The following is an 18,929-nucleotide window of genomic DNA, read 5'->3' as shown; positions in this document are numbered from 1 at the left end:
TGAAAACGTCAATGATCTCATTATACGTTGATGAAAATGCTAAGAATATGAACAGAGGCAATAGAAGTCATATTTTAATCAGATATTCTTTGCCTACAAATATGGGCATAAAATGCTCTAAAGCTAATGAAGCATTTCACATTATCTCTGAAAATTTGTTTTATTCTATTTTCCAGACTATATCAAATCACCTAAAGTTGGCTCCTTTAAGTGTGAGCTAAGATATAGGATAAAGCCTGGCTACTGAGATCCCACATTTACCAAATTCATAAGATTTTTTAAATCCCTGTGTACTCTCTGAGGTTAAATAAGTTCATTCTATCCATAAGGTCTCTATTTGGGATAAATGCTGTTATTTAATAAGGAATGTGCCATAGGTAAAGACCCTTCCACATTCATTTATATTCATGAGGTTTATCTTGAGCGTGAGCCCTGTGCGGTCTGGCAAGGTGTGGACTTCGACTGAAGGCTTCTCTACCTTCATTTAGAGTTTTTTCCCGTAGCATGACAGCTTAGGAGAAGGTAAAGGATGAACTCTATCTGAAAGCTTCCCTGCATTTCAAAAATTCTTTTCTTCAATTGGTTCCCCTGTATTTCACTCAAATTCAATTTTGTTTTTGGTTTTTATTACATGCATTATGTTGATTTACTCTCTTGTCGGAATAACATTAATAAAGAACATTGTCTTTGGAATGGGAGAAAGCACTCAGCTTTCTCACCAATAAGACAGAAATATGACCCAGACTGGAGGACGGTTAGAGAAAATAATGTGCTGCCTGGGATGTGACAGCACGTCAGTAAGTGTTAGATCCCCGTCCCCCTCCCCCCACCAAAACGTAGTACTACTGCTGCTTTAAAGTAAGTGGAAGAGACCATTCAAGTGAACTTCTAAGTTATAATGAGTGTTTTTAATTTTTCACACCAGAATTAGCAAAGCAGCAAGACTGGACAAAGTCACAGTACCATGTACAAGTGCTACTACTTCATCTTTAAGCAAAGGGATACTGAACTGAAAGAAAAATGACACTTCATCTATCGTGGATCTTTGGTACTATTCATGATTTTTGTCTGTAATCTTCTGGGCTCCTCAGTTTATTATTTATGTTATCTAAATGGTCAGGTTGGTTTGGCTTTAATAAAAATGAACATGCTTATAAAAGAAAAAAAATCCACTTAATACAATATTAACACAGACTGCCAACCTATCTCTAGTCCACTTACCTTGAATTATAAGCTTAAATAAAATCCTTTTTTAGCTTTATAAGCATTTTTGTGAAAAGTGTTCTAAGTCAGAGGGAACATAACTTTTCTGGGTAGAACAGAGGGAAGAATTTGTAGAAAATACAAGAAGATATTCAAACTGTTCTGGAGAATTCTAAATAATTTGAAAACCCATTTTCAATTAAAGCACCAACTTATATTGAAGGGGGCTATAATACAGATTGTTCTTGTTGGTTTATATGCGATTTTGGTTTTCAATGGTCATGTGTAAGATTCTTTGCTACTATTTCCCTGGAACAAGGAAGCCAATATAAAATTGTTTTATTGAGTTTATATTGACTTTTACTTGTCCCCCTGCCCCACTGGATAACTTTCAATATTCAAGAAAGACATATTGAGTCAGATGTAGGTGTAATCCAGTTAGCAAGCAGTGCTATTAAAACATATAACTGATACTTTGAATTTTGGTCTCTCTGTAGTAAATAATCTGTCAGAGACGAAGCTGTGGCACACCTCGGAAAACCACTGTCTTACTCAATTTTTTCTTCTATAATCTTAGATGAATTAAAAATATATATATACTTAGAGCTTCTTCAAAGCAAATTCATAAAGCAGTTACCTTAATAGGATATGGGTGGTAGCACAAGAGGATTGTTAGCAATGGAAGTTGGATGGAAGTGGAACGAACTGGTTCAGAGACTGCTCTCTTTCTAACCATTGAAAAAGCCAGCAACACCAAATATGGGAAAGCAAATGTGACCTCAGGATGAGTCCTGTTTGCCCTCCAAGCATCTTTTCTATATCTTGCTGGTGTATTACCCTTATAAGCATTCCGTCATGTGCAGTACTTGCCAGTCGTTGCTTTTAATTTTTAAGTAGAGGAAGATGCTTCACAGAAATGACGTCTGTGGCCTGGGAGGGGTTGGCTACATGTAGAAGTACAGTTGGCAATATTTTTTGAAACTTATAAAAAGAAATTCTATTTTGTTTTCTATTAAAATGCCAGTATTCTCATTACTGAAAAACTGGAAAATAAAAACGCCGGGAAAACATTGCCCATAACCACACTCTCCCCGAGACAAGCACAATTTTAGTATATTTATTTCTAATATTTTTGTATGTATATTTCCAAATGGTTGTGTAATGTGATATAGATGGTTTATACTCTGTCTTTCTTCACTTCTATTAGGAATGTTCACATTTTCCAGGCTACTATTAATTCTTTATAAATGAGCCACACAGGGGCACCTAGGTGGCTCAGTGGGTTAAAGCCTCTGCCTTCTGCTTGGGTCATGATCCCAGGGTCCTGGGATCGAGCCCCGCATTGGGCTCTCTGCTCAGCAGGGAGCCTGCTTCCTCCTCTCTCTCTGCCTGCCTCTCTGCCTACTTGTGATCTCTGCCTGTCAAATAAATAAATAAAGTCTTTAAAAAAATAAATGAGCCACACAATATTTTATTAGGTATATGCCAAACTGTACTTAGTCAATTTTCTTATTTTTGAATTTCAAAACATAATAATAAATAGTTATACTATTTAGCATACTTTATGGGTCTGGGGAATTAAACCGTCAATTCCCTAATGCTCCTGGATGTGTTCTAGGATACAGGTAATTACAGGGTAAGCTTCTTGAGGTGTTAGAGCTCTGCTCTTACTTCACAGAAACCCCTAGATCATCAAGACTGACTTGTGGTCAGTGGTGATCAGGCGAACCACTGAAGAAGGGCTATGGAGAACAAAGAAAAGGTTGAAGACATGGGCATCTAAACATTTCGGTGCCAGCAGCCTCCTCCAATACCTTCCACAGAGAAATCCCATCACTGGCTGATGTTGTGCCAAGCTGTCAGAAATTAAATCACTTTGGAAAGACTCAGATTTCATTCTTTCTTTCTCTGTGACCTCAGTAAAGATTCTATCTTGGAAGGGAAGCCAGTGGAGGTATTCTGGATGTTCGCATGGACAGCTGGTTTTTGGAGGGGGATGAGGGGGGGCTACAAACTAACTCAAGAATGGCAGAACCAAAAGCAAAGATGGTGTGTGAATGTGCTGCACATGAAAGGTTTAACATTTAATTTCTATGAAGGAGTTCCAGAACAATACAGTGCTTACTTTTTTGTTATTTGAAATTTTAGTTTATATTTTTAAAGTATTAAAAAAAATGGCCTCAAGACTAAGCAACGTTAGAACTCAGGGCCAAAGCAAACCAGAACAAGATATACATTCTTTTAATAGCTTATAACAAGATTACTCAGATCCATTTTAGCACTTTCACGGTTTTAAAATATATCCAATTATCACTTTAACTAATATGGTCTTTTTTCTTAATGACACTTCATTGGTTTATTTAGAGAATCCAATTTAGGTTTCATTGGCCACTTCAACTTTATTTGTTTGCGTTTCTTCTATAGCTCATTAATTAATCTGAGTATAATTTTCCTTTGAGCACTACTTTGCTCATATCCCATTACCAACAGTAATTATAGTTGGGATAACAGCTAATTCTAAGTTTTTTGATTGCATATTATGTGCTATGCATTGTGGCAAGTGTCCTACATATACTGTTGCATAAAATATCCCCTTTTAGCCTTTTTAGTGCTTAAATTTGGATTTTTAAAATCTGATTCGAATGATCTGATTTTTTATTTATTTTTTATTTTTTTTAAAAGATTTTATTTATTTATTTATTTGACAGACGGAGATCACAAGTAGGCAGAGAGGCAGGCAGAGAGAGAGGGAAGCAGGCTCCCTGCTGAGCAGAGAGCCCGATGAGGGGGCTCCATCCCAGGACTCTGGGATCATGACCCGAGCCAAAGGCAGAGGCCTTAACCCACTGAGCCACCCAGGAGCCCCTGAATGATCTGATTTTAATATGCCTTCTTCTCTCATAGTTTTCTGGTGTATTTGTTTCTCTTCTTTGATTTTTAATTTCGTGTGTTATTGCAAATATATAGCTTACTTTTATTAAAAACTTACTTTGGAAATCTCATTTAATAAATGAATATAACTCAAATTTATTGAGTTACTGGTATGTTTGAAAATATCATTTAATAAATATAACTTGGTCAAATTTATTGAGTTACTGATATGTTTAGATGGATTCTTGACAAATTGTTTTCTGTTTTCTATTGACACTGTTTTTTACTCTTTCCTTTTGTTCCTTTCCCGGCATGTAGGCGACTCAGTCTTCCATGTCCTATGTGACCCTGATGTTTCAGAAGTTACATAGTCTGTTTCTGGCTAATCTATTATTTACATATTTACACTTAAAAGTTTTCTATTAACCTTAAGAGTTAACCCAGAGCTGTATCCTCATTCTAAGTAAGATAGGAACTTTGGCAGTATTTCACTTCCTTACTCTTCTTTCCTTCTTGTCACTTTCCCTTTGTACTTCTCACTGAGGTCATCTGGGCTTTAATTGCAAATTTTTATTAAATTACTTTTTAAGAATCAATACTTATTTAGACTGAACTAGAGGCTTTTCTTTTCTTTGATTGCTACTCCTTTTTGAATCTACTCCTTTTTGAATCTATTGTATTTCTCTTAGATTAATTACCAGGAACATATTACCTCGTAATTCTTTCAGAGAGGGTTTGGGGGGTAGTAAATTTTTTGAACCTGGTGAGTCTGAAAAGGTTTGTTTTCATTTTGTTTTTTTTTTCCAATTGAAGTGTAATCGACATATGATATCCTATTAGTTTCAGATGTAGATCACAGCGATTTAATATTTTTATGTATTAAGAAAAGATCTCTGTAAGTCTAGTTACCATATGTCTCCATAAAAAGTTATTGTAATATTATTGACTATTTCCCTATGCTGTACATTACATCCAAAGGTAGAAAGAAAAGTTAACAATGAAATCCCATTTATATAATATCCAATTTCAGTAACTGTCAAGTTGTTTGGGTTCTTTTCATATTGAATTGTGTAAGTTCTTTATATATTTTGGATTTTAACCTCTTATTGGGTATGTAATTTGCAAATACCTTTGACCATTCAGTAGGCAGTCTTTTTGCTTTGTGGATGGCTTCCTTTGCGGTGCAACAACTTTTAGTTTGATGTAACTTCATCTACTTTTCACAGATTTTGAAAAGTTGTATTTTGATTTTCATTTGTTTCAAATATCTTTTTAAATTTTCTCTTTGATTCCATGTGTTTGTGGTTTTTATTTCAGTTTTGTTCTTGTAGTTGACTTCTAGTTTCATATGTTATGATTAGAATAGATACTTGATATGATTTCAGTCTTCTTGAATTTACTGAGACTTGTTTTGTGGTCTAACATATGATCCATCCTGGTGAATGTCCCATGTACATCTGAAGAGTGCGTGTTCTGCAGTTTTTGGATGAAATGTTCTCTATATATCTATTCAGTCCATCTGGTCTAGTGTGTTGTTTAAGGTCAGTGTTTCCCTATTGATTTTCTGTCTGAATGATCTATCCATTGAGGTAAGTGGGGTATTAAAGTCTCATGCTATTATTGTATTGCTGTCAATCACTCCCTTTATGTCTGTTAATATTGCTTTATATACTTAGGTGTTGCCATGTTGGGTGCATAAATATTTACGAATGTTATATCCCCCCTGGGTTGACACTTTTGTCATACAATCTTCTTTGTATTTTGTTATAATCAGTCTTAAAGTCTATTTTATCTGAAATGAGAATTGGTACTCCAGCTTTCTTTTCATTTCTATTTGCATGGACTACCTTTATCCATCACTTCACTTTCAGTCTGTCTGTGTCTCTGTATCTCAAGTGTCTCTTGCAGACAGAATATAAAAGGGTGTTATTTTTTTCATCCTCTCAGCCACTGTGTGTCTTTTTATTGGAGCATTTAGTCCATTTACATTTAAAGTAATTATTGATAGGTATGTACTTATTGTCATTTTGTTATTTGTTTTCTGGCTATTTCTATAGTTCTTCTCTGTTCCTTTCTTTTTCAGCTGGTCTCTTCCTTTGTGGCTTCATGATTTTCTTTAGTGTTGTTTGGGTTCCATTCTTTTTATTTTTTGTGTTTCTATCGTAGGTTTTGGGTTATGTACAGAAAACACGGTTACCATGAAGTTCTTGTATATGTATAGGAATAAAAAGGTTTTTGTTTCTTCCTAATTGTTGTATGATAATTGACTGGAGAAGAATTTTATGTTCCAAATAATTTTTTCAGAACTAGATAACTTCTTCATTTTTTTAAAAAAACTTAATGCTTAGTGCTACCAAGAAAAGTACTATGAATCTCACCTAGAAGCTTTTAGGATTTCTTCTTTTATCAGTGTTCTGAAGTTTCTTCCTGATGTTCTGGGACTGGATAAGTTCCCATTCATCTTGCTAAACACTTCACTCACAGGAACTATGTCTTTTTTTTTTTTTTCTTTTTTCAATCTTGGGAACTTTTCCTCAGCAATATCTTTGAATATTTCATTTCATATATTCTCTCTGACCTCTCTTTCTGGAATTCTTATTTTTCTAACATCAGAAGAGCCAATTTCCCCCATACTTTACAACTTTCTTTCTTATATCTAGTGATCCCAAGTTTTGGGTAGATTTCAAGACTCAAATTTCTAGCTCATTAATTTGTTCTTCAGCAGAGGAAAAAAAATGAAGTTTGTTTTAACAATTATATATTTTCATCTCACATCTCTATGCTTTCTCATAAAATGTCTTTTAATTTATCGAATGCAGTACGCACTCTTATCTGTCTGAGGATATGAATTATGCCTCTTATCAAATCTCCGTTTGTTTATCCTACTCTGTTTTCTCAGACCTTAGTTCTTTAGTTGGATGATTTTTAAAAGGAGTTGACTTTCCTCAGATTTGTTAATTCTAGATCATTTGCTTAAATTTGTATCTGTTATTATTTTTATAATTTTAGTATAAAAATGGCTACTGGGCAGGTGGGCCTTTATATGGAACTACCATGTCACCCCTTGAGATTTCCAGTTACCTGGATTGCCCTGTTTCTCCACTGCAAGTGTCCACATTCATTGCTTCTTCCTGGGAATAGAGGCCTCTACTTGGAAGTAGGTATACTGAGGGACTCTCCTCTTTGGCAGTCATTATCGCAAAACCTGAGCCCCATCCTTACTCCTGTGACCAGCATCTGAGGCCCGGGTCAGGGCTGAGCCATCTTTTCAGTGTCTTATTTCAACATCTGTTTGGGGCTATAGTTCCCTCCTTCCATCAGATCTTCTCTTCCCTTTTTGGGTACAACACTTTATAATTCCTGACCCAACTAGGGCACATTCACATTTTTTTTGTTCGTTTTATAGTGTCATTATACATATGTTTGCTCATTTTCTGTAATTTCCAAGGATTTGGGGCAAGTGGTGAAGACTGAAGCATGCTGCGTCGATTCAATATTCTAACATTCATTACATTTGTGGAGTTCCTCTTTAACATGAATAGTGACAACTGTAAAGGTAGTTGAATAGTAAAAACATACAATATTTGCATTTGGGATGAAAAAGAAGTATACAAAATCTATATGATAGTAGTGTGTGTTTCTACAAAGCTCTTTCCCACCTAAAGGCAGTCTCTGCTAGGTAAGATATGGTGGTGGCTAATTAAATGAGGTATTTGTAAAGTTAAGCCAAAGCTTAGAAAGATTCACATAAATTATCAGTGTATCCATTAAAGTTTCTCTCTTGCTGAAGTAACAGATGTGTCTTGTTGTTGTTGTTTTTTTTTCAGATGTGTCTTCTTAACGAAAAAGAGAAAAAAACCTTTACAATCCCACTTAAAAAATAAACCTACCAACATTGGATTTAGGACAGTTTTATGATATAAGAGGCAAACAGTTCTTACATCCCTGTGATGTGAGATCAAATAGTTTGACTCAAATGGTAGAAAAAGAGGAACATTTGGGAAACCAGATTCCCAAAATAGTGGCTTTCTTTTCTTTCTTAACATTCATATGAAGTGTTTTGAAATTATTAGAGAGACCTGCATATTCATTTTTCTCTTTCATATTCTTACAGGTGAAAAACATCATTAAGAGAAGTAAAAAATATATACAGGTTAATAATTTAATTAAGTCATTAAAATTCTTTTTTTATTTTTAAAATAGTGACCTCAAGATTCACAGAGCTCCATCAATTCAACTGGCTGTTCTTGAGCACAGTTGGAATTTACTGTCTACATTTTCTATGTCAGCAGGTGAGCCAATAATGATTAATTATCAGGGTGGGTGATGATGACGGAGATGAAGAATGAGACAAATATTTAGTAAATCTGGCTGGTAAAACAAAACACATCAAGAATTTCACTACCAAATTCCTAATCTCATTTTCTTTGCCGGCTCTTACCCTAGGTAAAACAAATTTCACATTAATTTGATTTTGTGGTGGGCTTTTGTTCCCCTCCAAAGTTATAAATAAAAATTATCATGACAACATTCTTCCCTGGACCAGTAAAGCAACGTTTGGGAGTGGGTGAAAGGGATGCAGAGAGGGGAGACACACACACACACACACACACACACACACTCACTCTCTCTCTCTCTCTCTCTCTCTCTCGGACTAAACCAGCATTTTTATCATCACTGCAAACACTAGATCTTCTCATTATCCTCCTACACCTTTATGTTATAACAGCAAGTTGGATGACTGGGCAACCAGATGAGAGCACAAATGAGGTAAATCTGGGGGCTATGGCCTGATAACTTAGGGGGAAAGCTGCAAATAAACCTACAATGTAGTTGCTAGGATAATTTATTGCTTTTAGGACTGGGAGGAGTTAATTGTACAGCAATTAGAGCGCACAGGTGCTTTTGTCAAGCACATTAGTCTGTTATTGGAGCAGAGATCTGCTGACAAGGCCATGGCCGGAAAGTATTAGCCTCTTAACTGTGACCAAAATCCTGATACATCCTCAGGACTGAGAAGGGGCCAAAGAGCATAATTGCAACCACCTGAGTCACTGAGTGGGTGGAACTTGTGCTGACGTTCCTCTGTGTGCGTCCTAACTTTAGTTCTTTTTTCAGGAATACTAACAGTTCCCTCTTTGTTCTGGGGGGTGTGTGTGAATAATTTAGTTTACCACAAATTCTCTCATAACATTAGTGCTCTGTGAAAATGCCTCCTCTGTTAACAGAAATAACTTTTTGCAAGCTATATCTCTGGACTAGTACACTAATTTTCTAAGATATGTTCAGTTTCTTCTAAAATAAAATCAATTCCTTTCTAAGCTTAACTCGTGGTTTTCTGTTTGTTTATACTAAATCTTCACTAATGTTACTAGAAGATTGCTGGATGGACCATTAATCCATCCAAAAAAGCTTTTCTTTGGTTCTTTTATAGACAAGCTTTGATGATACAACAAGCTGGAAAAAAAAAAAAAAAAGAAAAGAAAAGAAAAAGAAAGCATTGTGCGACAGGGAATAGGTAGATATGAAAGCCATAATTAAAAATAAATTTTCTCTCTCCCCAAAAGAATAGGAATAGTAACACTGAAGTCTTTGACAAAAGAGATGGATAGGCAGGGATTTAGGTGGGTAAGAGAGTTGTCCTCCTGGAGTTAAACTTGTGTTTTTCTCTCGGCTTTAGTGGGATGGGGGCTGGGTATCATGAAATCATCTTCATCCCCAGGGGATGTGGGTCTCACTGAAGAGGATGGCTCATCACTTCCACATGGATGGTATTAGCTTGGAGAGATGAAGGAGTGGAGGTCAACAGATCTCTTGTGCTCCCAGATTTGGGACTCTCTCATAGGCAGTCAGGCTCCGTAACCAGGAAAGGGGTTTGAATTGGTCTTCTGTATCAGGAATCAGAAAGGAAGAACTGATCTACTGGTGAAGGTTATTTATCTCCACAAGGTAGGTAAAGAAGCCTTGCGTGCACTGTCAAAATTCTGGACCCCATCAAAGCCCACTGGTTTGTAAGGGGAGTGGAGTGAGTCCTGTGTAGTGTAGGATTTATGAAGGAAAGCAGCCTAACTCTTGAGAAAATCCTGGAAATGGAACAGAGGAGCAGTACTTGCTGGTCCCTCAAGGAGACACCCGGGCCACACTGGACATGGAACTGCCAGGGTGTTGGGAACTTCCAAGGAGAAGAACTTTATGGACTGAAGGGCTTGAGCATCACTGCTAGGCTCTGAACGAATGAGGTCCCTCAGAGTGTCAGCCTTCTTCAGAGGTGTAACCTGGCCTGCCCCACAGGCTGGACTTCCTTGAGACAGGGCTCTGTCAGCCACAACAGAAATCTAGCTTTCAACAAGTGAAACACCCTGATGTAGCAGCAAAAGGTCACAGCAGTGGTGGCAGCTCAGGCTGCTGGCCAGATCTCTGTCTATAAATCTCAGGCCCCAAGAAGATGACTGAAAGTCTCAATATAAGAGTAGTGGAAAGATTTTGTGTTCCATACACATTGAAAAAGAACATTTCCCCAGTAAAACCTGAATCAACAAAGCTGAACTAAAAGTGCTTCAACTGTAGTTAAAAGGTACTTGCGATTATAAATTTTTTAATATACATTAAAGTAGTTGATTATTTTTTAAAAGATTTTATTTATTTATTTGACAGAGACAGACACAGAAAGAGAGGGAGCACAAGCAGGGGGACTGGGAGAGGGAAAGCAGACTCCTTGCTGAGTAGAGAGCCCCACGTGGGGCTTGATCCCAGGACCCTGGGATCATGACCTGAGCCAAAGACAGATGCCCAATGACTGAGCCAGCCAGGTGCCCCAAAAGTAGCTGATTATTTAATAAAGAATGTTTAGGGCAAGTCTAACCATTTGTCCTGTCTATAAGAACAATTGGCTTTGGGGCACCTGGATGGCCCAGTCAGCTAAGCACCTGTCTCTTGATTTCAGCTCAGGTTGAGATCTCATGGTCAGGAGATGGAGCCCCATGTTGGGTTCTTCACTCAGCATGGAGTCTGCTTCAGATTCTCTCTCTCTCTCTCTCTCTCTGCCCCTCCTCCTCCTGCTTTCTCTCTCAAATAAATCAATGAATCTTCTAAAAGAACAATCAATATTGATTTAACTATGCTTTTGCTATTTAATAATATGCATTTAAAATATGTCCAGTGGATTAATATGAGTGCTATCCACAGCATGGGATAGTAATTACTTACCCTGTAGGCTGGCTTTCAAATTCTTCTGACCACTGCTCTTGAATATCCTCTGTAGAAAGATCTATATCCCGGGTGGTGGCAAAATTGAACTCACTGCCTTCATTTCCATGGAAATAAATGGAGTTCCCATCTGATTGACAGCTATGCTGTAGATGAAAAGAGAGCATGGGGTGGCTGTTGAATTGGTTTTGTAGCTGTGTCTGTCTTACTCATGTATAATTAGAGTTTTTAGAAAAGTCAACGATATTATTCCCTTTATGATGGGTAGTCAGATCAGAAGAGCTTGTTACTTCTCTTTGTGTCTTAATTCAATTACAGTTTCTTTCAAACTTATTAAGTTATCCCCAAAAAAGGAGCCAAGAGGCCATCTGAGCTTTGGCACTTCAGCCTTTGGTGTGAAACAAGAATATTTTAATTGGAATAACTTCCCATCTTCACCCAGTCCTTGTCGGGAATTAAGTGTGATAATGACTTGTCATATATTTTCAATACTGTGCTTATGGGGCTAAATCTCACTGACCTTTTCAATATTCTATGTATTTCTGGTTTGCCATTCAAACCTTTCACAATTTGTCTGTAAGTGGGATAGGAGTCGAAGAGCCAGCTAATCAAAACATGGAATATAGAAAAGGTCAAAGTAATCTCTGATATGATCGTATATTCTCAGCTACCTTTGGAATAGAAGTTTCTGGCAAGACCTCAGGAGTGCGTGATGCGCTCAGTGAAGAGCTGGGAAATTACAATCTTTGTTATTCTCCCCAAAAGCACAAGGTTTACAAAGAATAGAGAAAAAGAGTTTCTTGTAATGCTTTTTTTTTAACCTCTAGTTTTTCAGATTAAAGTCAGAAAAAAGTTCAAACTTTGGAGCTGAGTAAAGTGAGTATTTACTTTTTTGAAAATATATTTTTGGTAGTAAGTCATATATACAGAAATACTAATAAAACAAAGAACAAATATCCTTTCAGTGTGATATATTCTTTTTTTTTTTTAAAGATTTTATTTTTATTTATTTGTCATAGAGAGAGAAGCAAGAGCAAGCACAGGCAGACAGAATGGCAGGCAGAGGCAGAGGGAGAAGCAGGCTCCCTGCCAAGCAGGGAGCCCGATATGGGACTCGATCCCAGGACGCTGGGATCATGACCTGAGCCGAAGGCAGCGGCTTAACCAACTGAGCCACCCAGGCGTCCCTCAGTGTGATATATTCTTAATATGAAATAGAAATGAAGAAAAATAATTGGACAGAAAATATCAGTGACTATAAGTTCTGTAGCGCTGGGGTCGTGTCCATTTTGTTCCTGCTGTGTATACAATCTTTGGCTTATAGTAGAAATTTAAAAAACAATTTTGTTGAGTAATTCAATAGTGAATGCATGAATGAATGAGTGAATTAGATGGCTCTACCTTTTCAAGTAATCAGTTTTTCTTTTACAGAGAACTTATTATGTAGAAGGCATTTAGGAAGGTAGTGGAGGGAGGGGTTTATAACGAAGTACAACAATACATAATCTTTGCTCTCAAAAGAATTCCAGTCTCATTGAGAGATATCAAAGATAGGTCGCAACACTAGGCAACAGACAGTAAGTGCTAATGAGTGAGAAAAGGTAAGAATCACTGTCCAGGGCTGGTCAGTGTATAGGTTTCATGGGCAAATAGGTCTTTAACATGTTTTAAAGGATGGATAAAGATCCAAGTTGAATGACAAATATGAATGAACAACAAAGATAATCAGTAGGCATGATGTTGAGAATTTGACTGGAGGCTGACAATAAAAAAATCTTTAGTAATCTTAGGGATCTCTACAATATCCTGTTGGCAGTGGTGTCCTAAAACAAGGGAGTGATGTATGCAAAGAAATGTTTTATGACAATTAAATTGGTTAAGGCTGATAAAATCAGTTGAAGGAAGTAACAGAATACCATTTTGAAACAGCAAATATTGCTTCTAGAAGCTTCCAAAAGTTCAAGAGTCAGAGCATATGATCTTGGAATCATTTCACAGCGCTAACACATAAGACACACCAACAGAGCCCGTCATCATCTTAGATAATATTGTAGCACGAAGCATGCATCACCTGCCCAAGAATCTTCTTCACACCACAGTGAATACAGATTATTCAAAGAAGCTAAACTGAACTCATTTTATGTGATCCTAAACCCACAGAAAAAGATCAAAACTAGGGCTCCGTTTTTTTGACTGTAGAAACTGTCAAAAGGTGACAAACCCAAGGGTCCACTGCTATTATCCTGTAAAGACTACATATGCTAACAAAATAACAAGGATTACTTTCCTAATAAGCCCACCAAACTCTAAGTAATTTTTTTTTTTACAATTATCTTTACATTCAGGAATCCTGATCAACTATAGCCTATGTGTATCTGGGATTATATAAGAACACTGATATCAGTGTAGATGACACATTTAGTCATTGTCTAAGGAAAAGCCATACATGAAATATCTTTTTGTGTGAAAACAGAACAATTTAATTACAATTTAAAAGGGCATATTTACATAATAAAAAGAGTGACTCACTTAACTTGGTCATTTCTGGCTAAACACCAACTTAATTATTTCGATTTTGGTTTCATTTGCCTCAGGATTGTTTGTTAATATTTTAAGACTGTGTTATAAATGAGTGTTTTGCCACTCTCCAAATTTTATATTATTAAGATATTTGATATATATTTTTATTTAGTTGAGATGGAAGATTTATGTTAAAAAAGCCATTATACAACTAGATACTGTTTAACTGAATATTGTTAAACTGATTTCCAAAAATTAAAATCAGTTGGTGTTTTAGACAAATAGAAAAAATTTTTAAAAGATTTTATTTATTTATTTGACAGACAGAGGTCACAAGTAGGCAGAGAAGCAGGCAGAGAGAGAGAGGAGGAAGCAGGTTCCCCGCTGAGCAGAGAGCCCAATGTGGGGCTCAATCTCAGGACCCTGGGATCATGACCTGAGCCAAAGGCAGAGGCTTTAACCCACTGAGCCACCCAGGCACCCCAAAACAGAAATAATTTTAAAGGATCTTTTTGTTATGTTGCTATTACCAAATACATTTGGTAGCTGAATAGATCACTTGTAATTGTATAATTATTGAAAATTATCTACCAAATATACATTTTTGACACTATGACTACAGAGGGCTAGCATATGAAACAAGTAATATTTACCATATCAAGGGTAAATAAAGCAATCTGAAAAACTATTACCACTCAACTGAATGTCATCCAATTTTCACGCTAACATAATAGGATCTAAAAACTAGTAGGATCTATCTTTGGTAAGTTTCCATGAAAGAGATAATGATATTGTTTGGGGGCATAGTTTAATTATTTCTATAGGGAAGGAGTTGTTCTTTAACAGTTTGTAGTGAAAGAAGAATAATGCCAAATCTAAATTCAAACAGAGGGGGCAGTGGTTTAGAACAATCAGTGCTGGTCTTTCCCCAGCAAATATCCTAATCCTGTCTGTCGGGCTGAAGGGAAGATTCGCAGTTGGCTCTCTTCTCCCTTCCCAAATAAGCCCAAAGTCTTCTGAGTGTGGAGGGGAAGAAGTACTGCTCTTGGAAGGTTTTCTTCTTCATAGTCTTAATGCTGCAATGCAGTACCAAAAAAAGGTTGTGACATATGCAAAGTCAGCAGCCACAGCTGAGCGGGAGGCAGCTTGACCTCCCCTCTCCCTAAGCGAGATGAGGCTGCCATTTTCTGGGCAGCGGGGCCGCGGGACCCACAGAACACTCACAGCAATGGATGGCTGCCTGACTCCCCGCCATGCTAACAGATCGGGAGACAACTTCTGACTCTGCCATTCCGAGTAGAGCCCAATGTTTTCAAGGTGTGGAGTCGGTAATATGAACCAGCAGGGTCATATTGGGATGATAGAGCAGGGATAGTGTGTGGGAAACTGGTGTATTCCTGAGTCATCTGAGCAAGAACAGGCCTCCTGAGAGGCTGACTGTATATAGGCCTTGTATTTAAGAATCCTGGGAAAGGGGGTGCCTGGGTGTCTCAGAGGGTTAAGCCTCTGCCTTCAGCTCAGGTCGTGATCTCAGGGTCTTGGGGATCGAGCCCTGCATCGGGCTCTCTGCTCAGTTGAGAGCCTGCTTCCCCCTCTCTTGCTGCCAGCCTCTCTGCCTACTTGTGATCTCTCTCTGTGTCAAATAAATAAAATCTTGAAAAAAGAAAAAAAAGGAATCCAGGGAAAGGTAGGGGGACCGTTGAGGGCTCGCATTCTGAGGATCTCTAAATCAATCACAAGGCAAGTTAGAATTCCCTGTGAATTCTATATTACGATTTGTCACAGGGGTTCAAAACCTTAGGATGGGCCTGGTTTCTCAGATGCTCTCTGAACTCAGAACTTCTTCTTTTTTTTTTTTTAATTAAAAAAATATTTATTTATTTGACAGAAAGAGAGCACAAGTAGGCAGAGCGGCAGCGTGGGGGAGAGGGAGAAGCAGACTCCCCACCAAGCAGGGAGCCTGATGTGGGGCTCGATCCCAGCACTCCGGGATCATGACCTGATGAAGGCAGAGGCTTCACTGACTGAGGCACCCAGGTGCCCCCAACTCAGAACTTCTGCCTGAATGCATTTGGACTGAGATAGAATTGGCTTGTTTGATAGTACATTTCTGCCTCTGGATGGGAACCCGTGCTCTGAAAAATTGACCTCCATTTCTGCCTCTGGATGGGAACCTGTGCCCTGAAAAATCAGCACTTACGTGAATTGAGGAGATGAAGGTTGGAAAAGAACAAAATCCTAGAAACCAAAACCAATCAAGATGACAAGAAATGAAGACTCAGTTGCTTTCCATCCTCAAGGAGTCTGAGGATTGGAATCAGAAGCCTGTTTCAATGTGTTTGCTCTACTTAATAGCTACATGCTTTTGCATAGGTCAGTTAACCCTTGTAGGCTTCGGTTTCTCAGGCTATGGAATGATGTCAATAATATCTGTTCCCTGGGGTGCTGTTAGAAGCACAAGTAGTATGACCTGTGGAGGTGTGTTTCTGAAATGTCTGTGTGCTATACAATAATCTTTTTTTTTTTTTTTTCTGGATAGTTTTTTCAAAAATAAGCAGTTATAGTCCATACTCTTAGCAGTAGGGGAAAGAGAGATGGAAACATATGTAAACCCATTTTTAATTGTGTTTCTCATTAGAATAGTCATTCAAATGCTTCAGGTCAACTTCAGAACTTTAGTAAAATGTAAAAGAATATGTCCCACGATAGCCATATGGTAAAATTACTGCAAACATTCATTCACATTTAGGGCAGATAGAAGCATCAATTAGAACTTTAAAGGCCCTCCAAATTTTGGCAGATTACCAAAAATCTTCTGAGGACAGGAAAACTTAATAATGGAAGATGTCGTTGCCACTTTTTTTTTTTTTTAACAGATGAACTTGCATTGTGTAGTATCAGTATACTATGTTAAAATCCAAGAGAAATGTGCACTGAGAGTATGAGAAGAATTTCAGAAAACTGCCAGTGATTTTAATACCCAGCTGTTTTTGTTTAGCATCTATTCAAACTCATGTCATTTCTACGTAATAACAATTAAAATCTAAACAAGTTTGTAAGACAATTATATGTCTAACTTTGTGAGATACATGAGCTCTTGATATGATAAAAATAGGAATATTTTGGAATTCAGGAGTATTTTGAGCATACTAAGCATCCATCAAGGTTTTTTTTTTTTTTTTTGAGCAAATGATCATAAAATTTGATTTCCTGAGTTACAGCTTTTGACTGACTCATGGTGAATACATATCAGGTAAGTAAACACGTATTTGGGGCAAAATAATGGTATAAATTCTGAAGATGGCTGAAGCATTTCACTATTTTAGCACTGATCAATGACATCAATGACATATACTTCATAGTTCCAGGCACCAGAGTTCGCCAATTTTGAAAAATCCCTTAAATATAGTCCTTATTTGTTCCTATTTGTCAATCGAAAATATTTTCCTACTTTGCAGCTCAACGGGTTTCCTCTACTTGAAAAGCAGAACACAGTGTAGCTAAGTGACAAGAATTTGCCATTCAGAAAACCATCAACAGGAAACATCAGTGCAAATTCCTCAATATAACAAGTCCTTGGCCACAATTCAGGATAGCATTTTTCTAAGATTGCTCCCTTTATCCTCTGCAAATGTTAATGACTTCACCTCTGTACTTGTAAAAGTACTCACGATTGCCCCCACCATAGTTTAATTAGCCTTTCATCAAAGACGAACACTGAGGCACCTCTTAATATTATCTCCCTGGGGTCTAATGGCCCTGATGCTTCTTTCAGGCATCTGTAGCCTTACAATTTATTTTTTTGACGCTATCCTTTTTGTTGGAATGAGTATATTGGGCATTTGGGCAATGCCAGCTTGCAGAGAACTGGTGGCAGATGGAATGAAATCTGCCTAGTATGCCTTCCCCTCCACATGAGCAGAGAGCCATCCATTTCCTCCATTAAGGAGTTGTCACTCAGCCCACCCAGCTGGAAGACCATTTTTGATAGCCAAGCTGGCTGGTGGCAGACAATTCAGATACAAAGTGCACTTTAAAAGGAAGCTAAAACATCATTTGTAGGAAAATTGAAAATGCATGGCCTCCACCACAGCCAATGTTTTAATGACTGTAATATTTTAAGTGATTATTTTTGCCACTTCAGATTGCTCCTTAGAGAGGAGAGCTTTTTTAATTAAAATCTAGGCAAGGCAAATAGATGAGATATGAGGAGCAGAGGAAAGAGAAATAAGATGAATAAAATTAATTAAAATGGCATTGTTGGTAGAGTCATAAATTAGCCAATATCTGGATGAAAATAAAATAAGTTGGTGGAGGAGCTTCTGGATTACACTGGGATGTGTGATTGAGTGACTGGAAATTGACTGACTTAGAGCCTACATATTGCTGTGTTTCCTACGCCTTTCTCTAAGCTAGAGCTATCATCATATAGAAATATGCATTTCCTACATCCCGGGTCAATGGTCTTTAAAGAATCAGCCTTTCATGCTATATTTAAAAAAAAAATCAAAATAGGAAGAGAATAATTTCTCTCATGAGGAAAAATGAATTTCTGCCATTTTCCACACATTCAATTTCTAGGCAATTTAATGCCAGTTAAAAAACGGAAAACTTGGCTATGAACACAGTCCAGGTGCAGGAGGGCTGAAGTGCATTTTCTCTAGTCAACACAATAGACTCAGCCATGGTGAGTGAATTTTAGGGAGCTTAAAGAATAGATTTTCTCATTATTTTCTGGATTCATTAAGCATTTGCATTTGAACCACTTTGTACCAAGATTCATAAAGTTTCGATTTATGGTATATTTTGTGACAAGTGTATAATTACTTGGCAACAGTTATGACAACTCCAAAGTGGCAACAGTGACAAATTTGAATTGGAGTAATGAGAGTAAGAATAACAATGTAAAATTCCATAGGACAGTTGTTAACCTTGTCTTTGGAGATCAACTTGACTTTCACAGGGTCTGAGGTTTTTGGACTTGCCTTCTCAAATTAAGGCTGAGGATGCCAGGTACGATGTGGGAGGCTACAAGAGACTGAGGAACGAAAGGGCTGGCTTTCTAGTAAAACACATGTCAAAACTGTTTGATCTTGGAGAAGCCATTGGCCTCTCTGAGCCTCTGTCTT

The 18,929-nt window shown here is 37.4% G+C and overlaps 1 protein-coding gene across 3 annotated transcripts in view; it reads right to left on the bottom strand.

Annotated features, from left to right (window-relative positions):
* Positions 1 to 18,929, bottom strand: part of RELN (reelin) — a 501,731-nt gene that overhangs the window by 182,739 nt on the left and 300,063 nt on the right. For all 3 annotated transcript variants that reach the window (XM_059170891.1, XM_059170889.1, XM_059170890.1), the window contains exon 11: positions 11,281 to 11,426. In XM_059170891.1, coding sequence (XP_059026874.1) covers positions 11,281 to 11,426 — 146 coding nt within the window. The remainder of the gene's footprint in view (positions 1 to 11,280; positions 11,427 to 18,929) is intronic.

This window comes from Mustela lutreola, chromosome 4 (genome assembly GCF_030435805.1).
Source record: "Mustela lutreola isolate mMusLut2 chromosome 4, mMusLut2.pri, whole genome shotgun sequence".
Taxonomy (NCBI): domain Eukaryota; kingdom Metazoa; phylum Chordata; class Mammalia; order Carnivora; family Mustelidae; genus Mustela; species Mustela lutreola.
The sequence above is the reverse complement of the archived record's forward strand: the minus strand, read 5'-3'. Positions and strand labels throughout refer to the sequence as shown.